This window comes from Castor canadensis, chromosome 11 (assembly GCF_047511655.1).
Source record: "Castor canadensis chromosome 11, mCasCan1.hap1v2, whole genome shotgun sequence".
NCBI lineage: Eukaryota > Metazoa > Chordata > Mammalia > Rodentia > Castoridae > Castor > Castor canadensis.
Window position 1 is genome coordinate 128,918,132 of NC_133396.1, and position 17,254 is coordinate 128,935,385.

At 48.8% G+C, this 17,254-nt stretch overlaps 1 protein-coding gene across 1 annotated transcript; it reads left to right on the top strand.

Annotated features, from left to right (window-relative positions):
• The first annotated feature begins 2,605 nt into the window (after window positions 1–2,605).
• Chit1 (chitinase 1) lies at window positions 2,606–15,388 on the top strand. Its single transcript, XM_074048979.1, is given in 13 exon segments — window positions 2,606–2,630; window positions 3,654–3,687; window positions 6,272–6,472; window positions 7,009–7,065; window positions 8,628–8,793; window positions 8,977–9,101; window positions 9,837–9,960; window positions 12,438–12,484; window positions 12,486–12,609; window positions 12,885–12,992; window positions 14,476–14,602; window positions 15,140–15,261; window positions 15,263–15,388. Coding segments are annotated over 13 exon segments (1,386 nt in total).
• Window positions 15,389–17,254: the final 1,866 nt, after the last annotated feature.

Genomic DNA, 17,254 nt, shown 5'->3' on the forward strand with positions numbered 1-17,254 from the left:
ATCCGCTTATCTTACTCATCTGTCCTTGCATTTGTCAACTTTTTCATTAGAACCCTTAGCATGTTAATCATAGTAATTTTTACTTCCATCTCCGATATTTCCAAAATCTTATCATACGTCAAAATGTGCTTTTTTCCTTATCTTTTAGCATGGCCTCTAAGTTTTTGTTAAAAGCAAGACATGATGTTTTCCTATAATAAAGACTGAAAAAAAATGGTATTTAGTGTGAGAATTAAATTATATTAATTTTGGCAAGGAACAAGACTTAGTTGAATGTTTGCTATAGGTGCAAGCACCGAGAGCTTCTTTTTCCTCCAGCTTCCTTGCTTATTTGTTGATTCTGCCCCTGTTGTATTTGGGTTTCCCTTTTTAAATAAGGTCTGTATTTTGTAGCTTTCTCACTGTTATTATTCTGGGACTCTGTTGATGTGGGGGAAATTTGTTGGGGAGAAGAAATGTTCTAATAATTTTATGATTAAATCTCAGTCCCTGGGTTGTGACCTTCCAAAGAATTTCTCAGCCTTTGTATTTTCTCTATTTACATGAGATAGTAAGGCTAGAGGGGCTTAAGTTGGTTAGTTGCTTTCTCCCAGATGAGACAACGCCCCTATAATTTCCTTTGGAAGATAAGCTTTTGTTTTGGAGGATGCTCTAGATATATTTTAAAATAATTACTTTCTCCTTTCATAGGTAACAAAAGATACATTTTCTAACTCTTCATTTCCTTTCTTTCTTCCTTCTTTCCTTTTTTCCCTTCCCTTTCCTTCCTTCTTTTCTTGTACTGGGATTTGAACACAGGGCCTGAGCTTGCTAACGCAGGAGCTATACCACATGAGCCACACCTCAGCCCTTTTTGCTTTAGTTATTTTTCAGATAGGGTGGATCTTACATTTTTTGCCCAGGCTGGTCTGGACCACAATATTCCTACTTATGTCTCCTATGTAGCTGGGATCCTAGGCACACACCTCTATGACCAGCTTTTTTTGTTGAGATGGGGTCTTGCTAACTTTTTGCTCAGCTTGACCTCGAACCATGATCCTCCCAACCTTTACCTCCCAAGTAGCTTCTTTTCACTTTTCAATGTGCGAACAGGATGGGATTTTGGGAGGTAAAACCCACAAAAGTGTGCCCACCTGAAGCTGGGCACCCAAGAGTTTTTAACTGTCAACCTAGACTACTCTCAGCCTCCAGAAATTTGTCACTATCACCACTTAAGAATTCCCATCAGCTTACTATAAACTGTGGAATCAATTAGTAAGTTTATGAGCTTGTTCCCTTTAAAAGATGCATGAAACCTTTGACACTACTAATTTTTAAAAAGAGAAAACTCAAATACATAGCATTAGAAGTGAGACTCAGAAGCAAGTCAACAAGGGCCCAATGTATACTCCATCCTGCCAGGCCCAGCACAGTCTAGTTCAGATCCTATGGCAATATATCCTATCATGATCTTGGGGAGCCCATGGAGAGGAAGCAGCTTACTCAGTCACAGGCAGGGCGTGGGTGGCAGCCCCAGAAATAGAAGCCTGCACACAGCACCTGAGTGGGAGCTGAGGAAGTCTCGGGGTTGGGCAGTCACTCCCCTAAGGGGCCTTTCTTAGGGCAGTGCTACATGCCTGGCTTCTCAGAGGCCAAGCAGAACCCATCTCAGGTGCATAGCATATCTTGGCCCAAGGCCCAAGCTGAAGCCCTTTGTTCTTGCACATTTAAAACCTTCAGTGACTTTAACAGGCACTCCAAACCTGCTTCTACTAAAAAAGCACTAACTTCTTTCTTGGACTCTTAAATTAACAAAAAGCAGGAGAAAAGCTTGGCATCACTGTCTTCATTTTGTATCTGTCTTTGCCAATTGCAGGTGACTCTGACCAGGCTCTTTTTCAAGGTCCCTAGTGAAGGGGTTGGAAACACTGAAACAAAGACTGTGACAGCAGCAGGGAAGGAGGACAAAGAGCTGACCTTTCTGGACAGCAATCTCTCTTGATTTCCTAAAGCACGTTCTTTTGATGGCTGCAATCAGTGACCCATATGTACTGTGAATATGGCCTCATCTCCTTGACCATGTATCTCCTTAGCTGCTCAATATTTGAATAAACCAAAATCAATAAGTAATCTTTGCACCTTATTGTGTTACAGATGGAGGCACTGAGTTCAAGACAGGGCCATGGAAAAGCAGGAAAGCTGATGTAGAGAGCTGTCCTGGCTCATGAGTCATTTTGCTTCTTCAAAGTCCCATGGGGCTTGGGACCGCTCATGGTCCTCACCAACCCACCCCAAGAAGATCAGAGTCATGCTCAGATGCTCAGCCCATTGGAGGGTTTTACTAACACGTCCCACTTTCCTCTTTTGCCTCCTGGTTTAGCAACATTAAGACCCCACTTTGCACCCTTTGATTGTTCCAGAAAAGCAAGAGTTGAGAAAGACCATTGTGTCAGGTTTGCTCAACCCACACCACTTGACATCCTACCTGTCCATATGCCACTCCCAGCCCTTCTCTCAATTTCAACACTGCCAGCTGGGGTGGGAGAGGGACAGCCAGAGAAGAGCAGAGCAGGGCATGAAGGGCTGGTTTTCCCTGGGCTGAAGTTTGTCACTGAAAGAAAGCAGCATGGTGCACTCGGTGGCCTGGGCAGGTGCGTGGGCTCTTACAAGGGGAATGAATGGGCTGGGCCTTGGGAGCTATGCCCGATAAGGATGTGCATGGGCTGTGGCTCCTTGTTACTGTCTAAAAAGATGCAGAAGGGCTCAGGAGAATGTTGGGAGGGCATTCCATCAGTTTTCCTGCCTCTTGGCCTCTGTCCCTTGATTATCTTTCTGGTGGGTCCCCCTTTTCAAGCCCTTTGAACCTTTGCATGGTGAGAGAAGGTTTTCCACCACAGGTTGTGTCTTTTCTCCTGACCTGCAAACCCAGAGTCACTGGGACCCTGTGCTTAGGTTTTCTTTTTTTTTTTTTTTTCTCTCTCGTATGCTCTTAGATCCTCACTATTGGTTCTGCCCAAGAAGATCCACTACCAAAGGATTATTCTCCCTGTGTTGGTTGTTCTGCAAGAGGGTAGCCTGGGGACGTTTACAAATTTTCATGCAGGTTTTATTAAGTTAGCAGAAAAATCCAAGGTCACCAGGAAGGGAAAGAAAACTTTTCAAAGGAGTCTGCCAATCCTTGGTCTCCAAAGGTGCTGGTAACAGTGGCAGCCTCTTGTGGTAGACTGTGAGAAGGCAGCAGGGAGTCCTGAATCCTAGGGAGCAGAGGCATGGAGGCTACCAGGAGATGGGGGTCTCCTGTGCAGTCCTTCTGGGTGGGTTCTTCCCAGCTACAGGATAAGTTTTCTTCTTGAACCACAGACAAGCTTTCTCTCTGAAAACCTCAAATGTCATCAGTTTTCCCATGATCTTCCTAAATCTTTACCACCCCCAACTGAGGCTACAGAGCAGCCTCAGCCCGTGGAATCTTCCATCAGTTTCTGGAATCAACCCAGACTCTCGACTGTCTGGCCTGGGTGAAGGGATGGATGCAGTGCCCTCATACATCCTTTCTGGGAAACCAGCCCCCTCTTACCATCTCCACCTCCTATGCTTCAATTATCTCATGGGACCTGGGGCAGTGAGAGTGACATCATGACCTTTGCCTTGATGTAGTCTTTCTTATGTTTCTGCAGGTGTGACAGTTCTGCAGATGATCCAGTGGGGTAAGTGTCATATTGCCTTGGGGCCAGCTTCTGGTCCCCTCAGCCCCTTCCCTGGCTTTGCTATACTCCCTCACCCCAGCCATTTGTGCATGCACACACACCCCACCCACAAGAGCTCTTGCCAGATTTTAGGGGGACTCTCAGCCCCCTACAATTATCCTTGTCCCCCTAACAGCCATGCCATTCCTTTTCCCAGGAAGGTTTTAGCCTCTTTATCCACTAGCTGAGCCCTTACCCATTCATGCGGGCAGCTGAAGGTCTGACTATCTCAGGACTTTCCTGAGATTCCTTGCTCCTGCCTCTGTCCTCTCACAGCACCAAACATAAATATGTTTTCCAGTAAGACACCACAGTGTTTTAGGTATCTCCCCCACCAACTCTGAGCCCCTCCAGGTAAGGAGCTTGGGTCTTACCCAGCTCTATGGCCCCAGCGCCTCAGCCCAGCAAAGACAACACACTTGCTACTATATCTGTTAATGGGTGTGGAGCTTGGGAGGGGCAGGAGGAGGCTCCTGTATCAAACAGAAAGATCTTTGCAGCATTTACAGCAACCCTGATGCCCAAGTCCCCTTCCCATCCCACCCATTCCCTGGGCATCAGTAGCTCAGGAATGCTGGCTCCTCAGACTCTTTCCTGAGACAGCTCCCCCTTCATGCTAGCTGTTCCCCTCTTGGTCTCACAGGAGGGGACAGATGGGGACCACAGAAATAATGAGCATGGGGCAACAAGGAGGTTGGAGATTTCTCAAAGAGATTTCTCAGGTTGCTTCTGGGCTCTACAGCAATGTAGCAACAATAACAGGACTTTGTATGGGCTAGAAGTTAATAATCATGTCCATAAAGCACCTTGAGCAGAGCTTGTCCCATGTCAGTACATGGCTAAGAGTTCAAATATATTGACTCTCAGCCACATAGTCATCCTGTGAGGTACAGTGGATGTCACTAATTCCCAGTGGAGGAGGCTGAGTTACATGGTTGGAAAATTGCAGAGGTGGGATTTCAACCCAAGGTTGGCATTCCAGAGTCCCTGCTCTCACCCAGCACCCTCTATTACCTCTGTTGTACAAAATCCATTCATAGCATTTGATATGCTGTAGCACGATAAGAAGAGCCTTCTAGCTCCTTCCTAGATGGTCTGAGTGGGGATTCTCTGGGTCAGTTCCCTCTTTCCTTCTTTTGCTATGGGGAGTTCACCAACCCTCCTTGTAGTTCACTTCAGGCTACACTCCTACCCTGCCAGTCGGCTTCACTCCTGGGTGACCTCTTTTGGGGCCAGTGATCTCTCAAAGGTTCTTCTCGTCCTTCTCCACAACTGTCCATGTACCCAGGGTCAGCCCTTCCTACTCCTGGACTCCAGTTGAGACCTGAGCTTTTTCTTACAGTCACATTGCATCCCTGCCCCTCCTCTACTTTCTCCTGGCCACATGAGGGTTGGGGGCTGTAGAGAGACCTTGTTGGGGAAAAGAGAAGCTCAGATGTGTTCCACTTCAAACTCACCATCCCACCAAGTTCCTGAAATAAAATATCAACTCCTACAAACCACCCCATCATAGAACTTAGAACAGAAAGAGACCTTAGAACTTTCACAGTCCTTTTCAATGGGCCAAGACCAAAGAAAAGATGTACCCAAAGTTCATTTTGGCAGATACATAAAAAAAGACTAACATTCTTCCTTTCCCTCCCCTGCAGTATTGGGCATTGAACTCAGGGCCGTCTTCTTGCTAAGAACTAGCATCCTTGCTTTCTGATATCCTGGCCCATCCAGCGCTGGGCTTCCTCCAAGAGGCTATCACTGGCAGATCCCACTGAGAACAGACTCATCCCTGCAAAGTCTCACATATTATAGGGGATGCCAGAGGCAAGCTGCCTTTTCCTAGATAAAATCAGCTCTTCATCAGAACCTTAGCAGTGATTTGGATAAGTGTAGATTCTCTACAAGGGACAAGTAAATATAAACCACATTAATGCAAGATTTAAGAAACGTAAGGCCAGGGCTATGACTGGAGCCACCTCTCTGCTGCTCCAGATATTTGCATTTTAATTAACATTTTGAAGTATTCCCAGTCGTGTTCAGAAAGTTCTGCCTCCTTTCCTTCAGCAGGTACACATACCTTGTTTAAAATCCTCTGGGTGTTACACTGGGGTTGCCTTCTGTGAGGGCTCAGGTCCTGAAGGGGAGAGTTTAACTGGGGGTAGAGAATCCTGCCTGCCAGGCCCTAGGAACCTGGGCTCAGAGGCTAGCAACTTGCAAGAATGTCAGGGGTCAGAAGACTTGGGTTCTAGCCTCCCACTCTGCCTTCTGCAGCTGTGCTGACTGAGAGGGGTCCCAAAGTTTGTGAGCCTCAGCTTCCATGGTCACAATGGTCCTGCCACTCATAGGTATCCTGTGGATCCCAGGAATGGCCTCTGTAAATGCTTTCCTAACCGTGCAGTGCTATCCAAACAAAAGTTAAGAACATTTCTGGCATTTTTGGCTACCAGGCTCTGACTCAGTCTAGGTGTGTCAGATAAGACACCCAAAGGCACTGTCTGCCTGGGGCAGAAGGCCCATCTGACAGCCATTTCTTTCCTTTGCTCCAACTGGCCAAGCTCTGCTGCGAAACTGGTCTGCTACTTCACCAACTGGGCCCAGTACCGAGAGGGGGCGGCTCGATTCTTGCCCAGGGATGTGGACCCCAATCTGTGCACCCACCTCATCTACGCCTTTGCCAGCATGAACAATCACCAGCTCAGCTCTGCAGCATGGAAGGACAATGTTCTCTACCAGGAGTTGAATAGTCTGAAGAAGATGTGAGCCACAGGAGAAGAGGAGCAATGGTGGTGTTGGGGACAGATCCTCTCAGAACCAGAAACTTCCCTATCTCTGCAATCCTGCTACAGATCTGCTGGTGGCTTTGGGCAAGTCATATCACCTTGCCGGTCTTTCCTGCACTTACATGGAAGAGGTGGGGGCAGATTAGGGAATCCTAAAGGTCCCTTCCAATTTAGATCCAGGTGGGATAAAAACTATGAAACCATTTCCCTCTCCCAGGAATTTCCTTCCTCTCAGAAATGCCCTAAAACCTACCCATCCTCCAGCACAAGTGTTAAGACCACCTTTACAAAGCCTCCCTGAGGGCCCTAGGCCATTGTTTCTCTAATTCCTTGCATATATGCACACAGTAGTGTCTCCCCAGTTAGACAGGAGGTCTTTCAAGTCACAGATGTTTCTTTTCTAATCTACAGGTTCTGTGCATAGGAACTGATGCATCCCTACCCCAACCCTCACAGCCTCTAATTACTCAGAGATGGTGGTGTAAAATCTGGCATGTCTCTTGTCTTTTCAGAAATCCCAAGCTCAAGACTCTATTAGCCATCGGGGGCTGGAATTTTGGCACCAAGAAGTGAGTGGACATGGGCACATGGGTGGCAGAGGCCCTGGATGGGGACCTTGTGCACTGACCAGAGACAGCCCTGGTAAGGGAATCGGGGCCAGGCTGAGGTATGGCCAGGATAAAGGACGCTGGGCCATGGGGGGCTTCTCTCCTTTGGTTCTTGGTGCCCCATTATAAGGGCATGAAGTGGACATGGCTCCAGTTTGTTTAGATCCAGTCTTGTCAGAAGCACAGATCTAAAATAGCGCAGAGAGCGTTGACCTCTCCAAGCCTCAGTCTCCTCCTCAATGAAATGGTAAGATAGGGTACAAGCTGAACACATAGTGCCTATGTTTTCCAAAGCTCTGAAATGAGATGTCTTGTCTGAAAGAATTTTTTAGTTCCACTTCTGGGTATAAATCTCACTGACTTGTGAGATTGAACTCAGTTGCCAAATTATTGGCATTTCTGATTTATGAAGATAATGAAACTAGACTTTTCCTAGAAAAATCCAGAATATAGGGTCCCCACAGCTCTAAGCATTCTTTCTAGAACTTTTTGGAAGAAGAATTCTTTTAAGACTCTGATGCATGTTATAACTCCTCTTCCCAAAATAGTACTTATACTCAGAGTTTTTATCCACACACAGGGGTTTTTAGTCCCCAGGCACATGAACCCCACCTAAGAACTGCCACTATGAATTAAATTAAATAAGAAATTAATAGAAGTAAATTAAGATAGGATCAGTCTGTAAAGAACTTTAGACTTCCAAGAAGTACGGGAACTCTTCCTGGGGCTGAGGAGAAGGAAGGTGTGGGGAGGTGGTCCCCGGCTCAGTTTAGGGGTTTGGAAAAGCTCTGGAATTATAATAGGCACAGCACAAAGCAGTTTACACGTGCACGTTAGAAGAAAGATAACCAGCCTAACCAGCCAGGAAGCTGAGACAGGGGCTCCCCAGGATATCCAGCTCCTTGCCAACCTGGCCACATGTCTCCCTCCTCTGCACCATAAAAACTGATCCTCACTGGTGGAGTGGCTTAAGTGATAGAGCACCTGCTTAGCAAGACTGAGGCCCTGAGTTCAAACTCCAGTAGTGCAAAAAAAAAAAAAAAAAACTGATCCCTCTTAAAAAAAAAAAACTCCATGTGGAGTCAGGTGAGGTGGGAGCAGCTAGCTCTGATTCAGGGTGGTGGTAAGCTTCTGAAGGGAATTTTAGGCCTCAGGGTTCCTAGGGCCCTGGTGATGTCAATGTTTTGGGGTATGGCTGTTGTCTCTTTTCCTTTTTTTTTTTTTAATTATTTATATGTGCATACAAGGCTTGGGTCATTTCTCCCCCCTGCCCCCACCCCCTCCCTTACCACCCACTCCGCTCCCTCCTTCTCCCCCCTACCCCCTCAATACCCAGCAGAAACTAATCAGGCCCTAACCTGCCAACAAATATCCCAGCAGCCCCTGAAGCAGCCCTCCCACATCCCTTCCTGGTTTAGACACAAGAGCACCAAATCCTGAGAGGTTTTCTGCTTGTCCCTGAGAAAAACAGTGGCCTCCTTTCTGGCCCAAGGCAGGCCCAAACCCCTTCCGTCGCCTCACAGGTTCACAGATATGGTGTCCACAACCAACAATCGGCAGACCTTTGTCAACTCAGCCATCAGGTTTCTGCGCACAAATGGCTTTGATGGCCTTGATTTTGACTGGGAGTTCCCAGGAAGCCGGGGGAGCCCAGCAGTGGACAAGGAGCACTTCACAGCCCTGGTGCAGGTATGACTGGGCAGGACCAGAGTCACCCAGCCTGCCAAGGGACCCAGAGCCGTGGCCCCACAACACATGGGTGCTGCTCTGCCCCCAGGGTCATCTGATTCACATATTTGCATAACTCAGATCAATTCCGTGGGGTCATGTTGGCCTGCGGTTCGTGCCTCTGTTCACTCCCTGTTTCCTCAGGACTTGATGGCGGCTTTCCAGGAGGAAGCCCAGACCTCAGGGAAAGAACGACTCCTTCTGAGTGCAGCTGTCCCAGCAGGGCGAATCCATGTGGGTGCTGGCTATGAAGTGGACAAAATTGCTCAGTGAGTGTCAGGCAGGTGGCTTGGACCCCATGTCTCTGATGCAGGCAATGCCCAGGGCTGACCCAACTTCCCCAAAGTCTTCACCTGCAAGGTATGGCCTTGGGGTTCTGCACGGTATCCAGGAAGGCCTTGCACTTCCTGGAGTCACCCCACCACTCTAGACAGATCCTGCTTTTCAGATCTTTACCCTCTTCCTTGGGAACTACTCACTGTTTAAGTGAAAACACCCCTGGGCGAGCAGAGGGGAGAGTGATGCCCCAAACATCTTCACGAGAATGGGGGTCTAGATCCTGGCTCCTCAGTGTGGTGTGTGGAACTGCAGACCTTGTAGCATCCAGAAGCTTGTTAGAGATGTGGGCTCTCAGGCCCAACCCCAGCTTGCTGGGTAAGAACCCACATTTTAGTGAGATTCCCGGGAGATTTGCGGGCACTAAAGTTTGAGAAACACTCATCTAGAGTTTTCTCCAAAATAGGAAAATAGTACCAAGTTTTGTAATGGACTAGGGAACACCTGAGGGTGCAGAAGGAATGGTGGGGGAGGGTGCCCACCTCAGGCTGGAATGAGAATGGCCTGAAGGCAAGGGATGGCCTGGAAGTGCTATCTGTAGAGCAAGGGGTGAGTCTGGCCATCTCTGGCCATAGGGTCCCTCTCCAAGTTGCAATCAGGGAAGAGGGAAGGAAAGAGGAGCCCTTCCTGCTCAACAGCACTCACAACTCTTTCCACCTCTCCTGCAGGAGCTTGGACTTCATCAGCCTTATGGCCTACGACTTCCATGGCTCATGGGAGAAGGCCACAGGACATAACAGCCCCCTCTTCAAGAGGCAAGGGGAGAGCGGTGCAATGGCCCAACTGAACGTGGTAAGTGGCGGCAGGGATGAGGAGTTCTCCCGTGTCCAGCAGGCCCTGTCCAATGGCTTCCTTTTCTTTTCTCTTTCTCTTCCTTCCTTCTCTCTCTTTCTCCCCCTCTCTTTTTCTCCCCCACCTCTCCCTCCTTTCTTTCTTTTCTCCCTCTCTCCCTCCCTCCTTCCCTTCCTGTTCTTCCTCTTCTTTCTCTTTCTGTCTTTCTCTGTCTCTGACTCTTTCTCTTTCTTTCATTGTGGTATTAGGGATTGAACTCAGGGCCTTGTGCTTGCTAGGCAAGTGCTTTACCACTTGAGCCACGCCCTAGCCCATATATATGTATATATAATTTTGTTTTTGAGATAAGTTCTCACTAACTGCCTGAGATGGCCTCAAACCTTGATCCTACTGCCTGTCAAGTAGCTGAGATTACCACACCAAGCAGGCTTAGTGCCTCCCTTTGAACCCCAAGACCCTAAAGGAAAAGAAAACCAGGAAAACCAAGCAGGACACCAAGAAGCCAGGATTGTCAGTCTATTTCTTCACTTGCTGTGCCCTGCCACTGCTGTGGGGGAAGTCTTGCTTTTGTGCAGCATCTTGGCTGACAATAGTCAGCAAACCAATGCAATGACATCAAACACACAGGGACTGATTGGCCTCCCTTGGAGCTTGAGTCTCCAGCCAGTATGGCTCTTGCTCACTTCACAGTCTGACCACATTTCCTTCAAGACAATGGGGGAGTACTTTGCTCCTTGGTCATTTATTGACCGTCTGGAAAGTGCTTTCAGAGATGGGAGTTTTCCCAAGTTTCTCCAGGGATGGAACTCCCTAGCCCCTGAAATGGGCAGGCTTGGTTTTAGGCTGTGGTGGGTTGGGTGTCCTGTTCAACTCTTCCTCCTTGAGCAATCTAGATATATTTTATAAGTCCACTGTTTATCTTAAAAGTGAAGAATAACAATGCCTTTTTTCTCCTTAAAACAAACAACAACAGTTGGACTCACACCTGTAATCCCAGCTACTCAGGGGGTAGAAATCAGGAGGATCGCAGTTTGAAGCCAGCCTGGGCAAATAGTTCATGAGCCCCTATCTTAAGAATCCATTACAAAAAAGGGCTGGTGGAGTGGCTCAAGGTGTAGACCCTGAGTTCAAACTCCAGCACCAGAAAAAAAAAAAAAAAAAAAAGAACCACCACCACAAAAATCTCAAATTTCTGGGTGTTGTCTGAGTGGTACATTTGTTTTAAACCTCTGTGGCTCTTTCACAAAATGCACACTGTGGGGTGATGAGTCACACTGATCCTGCCCGCCCATCTCCATCTGGAAAACCATGTAGATTTTGGAGGAAGCTGTAACCCCAAGGAAGCCCAGCCCATTGGGGGGACACAAAGACGTTCAGCGGAGAGGTGAGGGGGTTTGCCCTCCATGGTGGGTGCCCCGGGTCTGTGGAGGAAGGGAGGCCTTTTTCCTCTTACCCAGAGGCCTTGTGCTCTTCTGTGTGTTTGGGTTGCTTCTGGACGGAGGGATGACTTTTCCAAACTTACATAAAACTGCCATGTACGTTAGCAGAGGGACCTGACCTCTGCCGTCAGAAAGTTTTGGTCTGATCGAAGATAAATTATGTAGACTGACAAAAAAAGAAATCAATAGAGTGAAAACTGTTCTTTGCTCAAGTGCTACAAGGGCAAGAGCAACTTAACCTGAACTCAACCAGGGCAGCTTCTTGGGGAAGGTGAGCCATAATCTTGGGGTGAGGGAAGAAATTCATCATTCATTTATTCAATATATCTTCACTGGGCACCATTTCCTGTCCCAGGCCTGCGAGATTTATGCCACGTAATGAATGACTGTAGGAGGGTCTTGCTCAGAGGTGGGTGAGGACACTGAACACCTGTGATCTTTCTGTTTGAGTGTTTAAGTGCCAAGTGTTGTTCTAGGCACAGGGGATGCAAACCCAAGTCCTTGCTCTTGTACTCAGGTGAAACTTACAAGCATCGTAATGATAATGACAGCGCTCACATCTCACTGTGCTAGGCCTTATAATACATTATATCCTTTAAGCCACACAGGCCCCTAGAGATGGTTATTTATACTCCATTTTAAATAAGTTTCTGAGTACAGGACACTGGTGGCTCATGCCTATAATCCTACCTACTCAAGAGGCAGAGATCAAGAGGATAGCGGTTTGAAGCCAGCACAGGCAAATAGTTTGTGAGATCCTATCTCGAAAATACCCAACACAAAAACAGGGCTGGTGGAGTGGCTCAAGTGGTAGAGTGGCTAAAGTGGTTGAGTGCCTCCCAAGCAAGCTTGAGGCCTGGAGTTCAAACCACAGTGGCACCAAAAACTAAATAAACAATAAAGGTGAGCAGATTGGAATATTAACCAAGGCCCTTGGATCTCCAGCTGAGAAATCCCTGCTCTCTCTCGAGCCCCCTCGTTAGACAACCAGGCTGGGCTGAAGGCAGAGATTAACTGGCCCCTCCTCCTCACCACCAGGATGCTGCTGTGCAACTGTGGCTGCAGAAGGGGACCCCTGCCAACAAGTGTACCTACCTACGGACGATCCTTCACTCTGGCCTCATCGGACACCAGAGTGGGAGCCCCAGCCACAGGGCCTGGTGTGCCCGGACCCTTCACAAAGGAAGGAAGGATACCGGCTTACTATGAGGTGGGAAAACCTACAGACACCCAGTATTGGGGATAGGGTAGGGAATGCCCGGGAGGTGAGAGGATTTCTCTCACAGTTTCTGTGTGAGGAATTCTGGCCATGTGACCTCCATCCCATCTCTGCCATCTTAGATGTATCTTTCAGGCCAGGTGCCTAAAATTTGAATCCCTGATTCTGGGTCATTCAGTCTAGAATCACATATGTTTTCCAGGCTTTCTCAGACAGGAATTTTGCAACCTTGGTCTCCTCCCTAGCGCTGCCCTCTATTCTTACAGGTCTGCTCCTGGAAGATGGGGCACAGAATCAAGGACCAGAAGGTGCCTTATGTCTTCCAGGACAATCAGTGAGTGGGTTTTGATGATGTGGAGAGCTTCAAAACCAAGGTGAGGCCTGACCCTGCTGGGAGAAGGGTGGTCCCAGGCAGAACAGAGGCCTGCCAGTAACATCAAATGACAGCATTCAGAAACTGTTTAAGTGTGAGGCTCCTGGCTAATGTCCCAACATTTCACCAAGCTCCATGTGATAGCATTTTGTACCTTTGACACCTATTGGTTAAGAAAAGACACAATGCCAGGAGCTGGTGGCTCACGCCTATAGTCCTAGCTACTTGGGAGACTGAAATCGGGATAATCGGAGGCCAGATCAGGCAAATAGTTTGTAAGATCTCCATCTTCAAAACAACCAGAGCAAAATTGACTGGAGATGTGGTGCAAGCAGTAGAGTTCCTGCTTTGCAAGCTCAAAGCCCTGAGTTCAAACCCCAGTCCCAACAAAAAGAGAAAAAAGACACAATGAAAAAACCGTGTGCATTGAGTAGTACTCTTGAAAGGATCTGTGTTTTATTAAATGCAAATTCTACTGGCACACGAAGAGAAACATGCATTGTGAGACCTATGATTTTATTTATCCACGGGCAATATTTAGAGCATGTTCAAATCACAAGCCTTGAGTTTCCTTATAGGACCTCCCCCTGCTGTCCAATGTGGGTTCTTGTGTCTGTCTCTGGCTTCTCTCCCCCATGAGGTCATTAGCTCCTGGAGAGAACAGAGCTGCACTCACTCATCTGCACATCCTGCATCAATCATCATAAAGGAATCACCAAGGAGGGTCCTTCTAGAAGTGTAGACAAAGTGCTCTGGGAGAATTTGGGGTGATGCTGGCTGGCTATGGGAGATGGCAGAAGGGATTGCGGAAGAGGTGTTCTGAGATAAATCCTAAAGCACTCTGGGAGGAAACTGTACAAGCAAAGACACAGTGGAGAAGGAAGGGGAGGATAGACCCTGAGAACAAGGTCCAGTGCAGAAAGGACATTGGAGCAGCAAAGGGCTCAGACCTTCCTACCCTCCAGTCCCCAGCCCCACTCCAGAGGCAAGTGCCATAGCCCCCTGGCAGGTTGAGGGGACAGAGAAGCCCTTTGTAAGGGAACACACAGCCATACTGTATTCCCTCAGAAGCCTGATGAAGGAGAGTCCTCAGGAGGCACAAAGATTTGTGATGGGAAACAAAACTTGATTCAGATCTTTGGGGACCCTTAATCCTTCCCTGTGATAACCAAACATATCACAAACCAGTAGATAGTACCTCCAACAGCAGCTTACCTAGAAACAGCCAAGACATTAAAACACGGCCTCTCCCCCTCTGTCACTACTCACCCTGCCCCACCCCCACCCTGGCCATGTTTATGCCCCAAAGGGTCAGGCTCAGCCACTCAGTCCTCATCCCAGAGTCATTTCCAGAAGCCCCAACCAGCCATGGGCTTGAGATGCTGGGGCCAAAGGGTCTTATCCAGATAAAGAAGCTTGGTCTGGGGCTGACTTTGCCAGGTGTCTTGGGCCCCTGCACCAGCATCTCCCCGGCCTCCCCATAGGGCCACTACCTGAAGCAGAAGGGACTTGGTGGGGCCATGGTCTGGGCCTTGGACTTGGATGACTTCAATGGCTCCTTCTGCAACCAGGGCCACTATCCCCTCATCCAGGCATTGCGGCAGGAGCTGAGTGAGTAAGGGGCCAGGCCTCAGAGGCAGAATTGGGGGCGGGAGCGCACACCCTTCCACCTCAAATCACATGTGCTGGGCCTTTCTAAGGAAATGGCTATGCCCCAATATCGTGGTTTCCTCAATTTCATGCATCCCCAGGATCTGAGGAAACCGCTGAAACAATTTTCTTTTCACTCCCTCCTTCCTCTTCCTTATTTTGGCAATGCCAGGGCCTTGTAATCAGAGTTTCCCTCCCAAAGCCTCAGCCTGAGCAGCAGCTTGCTCCTGTCAAGGAAAAAGCTTGTGCTCAGGCTGCACTATGGGACCCCAGTGCCCTACACCAGTATATGGGCTCTGTGGGTGGCCACTGACTGACTGTTACATGTGTTGTGTTGCCCAGGTGTTGTGTGTCAGGTCCCAGCTGTAGGTGTGGCTGTGCTCTACAAGTAGGGTGTGGGGTGTTGGGCTGCTGCCTCCTGTGGTTGCTGTCTGCGTGCTTGACCTTGGGTTTGGGATCTCTTGGGTCAGCATTGTTGAATCATCCTTGTCTTCCCAGGCCTTCCATCTGAGCCTCCAGGACTCCCAGAGCCGGAAGTGCCTACTCCAGGCCAGCCCTCTGAACCTGAGCAGAGCCCCAGTCCTCGACAGGATGCCTTCTGCTAGGGCAAAGCTGATGGGATCTATCTACTCCAACCCTCGGGAACAGTCCAGCTACTTCAGCTGTGCAGGGGGTCAGCTATTCCAGCAGAGCTGTCCCCCAGGCCTGGTGTTCAGTGTCCCTTGCAAGTGCTGCACCTGGAGCTGAGTCCCCAAGGGGAGTGTCTGGAATTGTCCCACAGTTCAATTCCAGCTTTCCCTGGGGGCTGAGATCTGATTCCTGAGGGCCTGTCTGTGTTCTCTCTCTGTAGCCAGACTGTCTTCTCTCAACCTTGGCTTCCTTTTTCTGTCTCTCTCTCTCACCTGAAAAATAAATTTTTAGTTTTCACCCATCCCCCCCCCCCCCCCGGGTGTGGTGACTTAAAGAGGATCTCTAAGCACACTGTTGACTCAGACTGCCTGGGGAACCAGGAGAGGAGGGTGGCATAAGTCAGGTATAGGTCAGAGCCAGGGGAGGTGGTCAGGATTTGCTAGGCCTTGTGCCAGGCCTCACCTTCCAGTGGGCATCTTCCAGTACACAGGTGACAGCATCCAGATTACAGCCAGCGTTCCACACATTAATTGATCATTGTCTCGGGAACCTTTGGAGAGAGGTGCTTTTCCTGCTAACCTCCACTCACATGGTATCCCAAATATGGACACTAGATGGCAGCAGAGAAGAGCTTGTCTCAGCTTTAGTCCTCTGCTTGCTGAGCATTTCCCTGACCCTAAACGCTCACTTTCGCCGTTTCTCACTTACTGCTTCTCATCTTATCTCACCTATTGCTCCCATTAGTTAGATGACACCAGAACAATCACTATCCTCGTTTTACAGGTATTTAAACTGAAGACTGCTTCTAACTAATTCTGAGTTCAGAACCAAAGCTTAAACCGGGCCCAGACAAGCATGTGCACACAGTGTCACCATTAGAGAGTACTCTAGTTATACGTGGTGATGCCTGCCAGTAATCCCAGCACTCGGGAGGCTGGGGCAAGTAGGATCTTGGGTTCGAGGTCAGCCTGGGATAGATGGCAAGATTCTGGCTCAAACAACTAAGGGCCAGGGATTTAGCTCAGTGGTAGAGGGCTTGGCTAGCCTGTGCACGGACTTGTGTTTAATCCTCAGCACTAGAAAAGAACAAGGACAACAACAAACCTACCACAGGTTCCCCGCCCAGAGAATAAAGTCTCCACTCGTCTCATCAGCACAGTGTTGGGATTCCTTATCCCCAATCACTTTTCCTGGTCTCATCTCCTGTCATTCTCTCCAGTTTAGTTCCCTGGTACCACAGGTGTCAGTGTTAACTAACCTCGGCTGCCACAGCACCCAAGGTGAGAACCCCAGGTGCCCCCCATGACCCTGCTAACAAAGGCCCATCCCATTTTTCTGAATGGATCCTCCTGAGACAGGAATAATGGATGCCCCTAAAAGCCATTCATGTTCAGACTGCATCTCTTCTGTGTCCACTGTGGGCTCTGTACCCCATATGGCCTCCTGGTCTTCCTGCTGGAGCTGGGTCCCTCAGCACAAACCAAATGTCTGTGACTAATTAGGCCTGGTGCCCAGTGGACACAGCAGGGGCAAGTCCGGAGTTCAGCTTTCCTGGGGCTGACATACTACTGGGGGAGGCAGACAAAGAACAGATGAACAATAAGATCATCTCAGAGGATAATGAGTGCTGTCAAGGGAAGGGTACACAGCAGGAGAGTGAAAGCAGGGGGTGGGGGACCTAGTGTGTTTGGTGGCCTTTCAGGTACTAACAACTGAGGCCAGGACTCCTGGGCCACTGCTCCTGGCTCATGTGACTTACCTTCAGAACCAAACTCTAGAGACTGCCCTGGCCCCTGCTGTGCTCTGGTGTCCAGGGAACTGCATGTCCCAGTTCAGCACCATCCTTCTCAGCTCCTCCAGGCTGCTACCAGGACACCACCATGTGTTGCACCCAGATCCTGCATGGTGGCATATGTTCCAGCTGGTCCCATGCCTTGCTCAAGCCCCCCTCCATCTTGTTCCTTAGTAATTCCTGTCCCCACC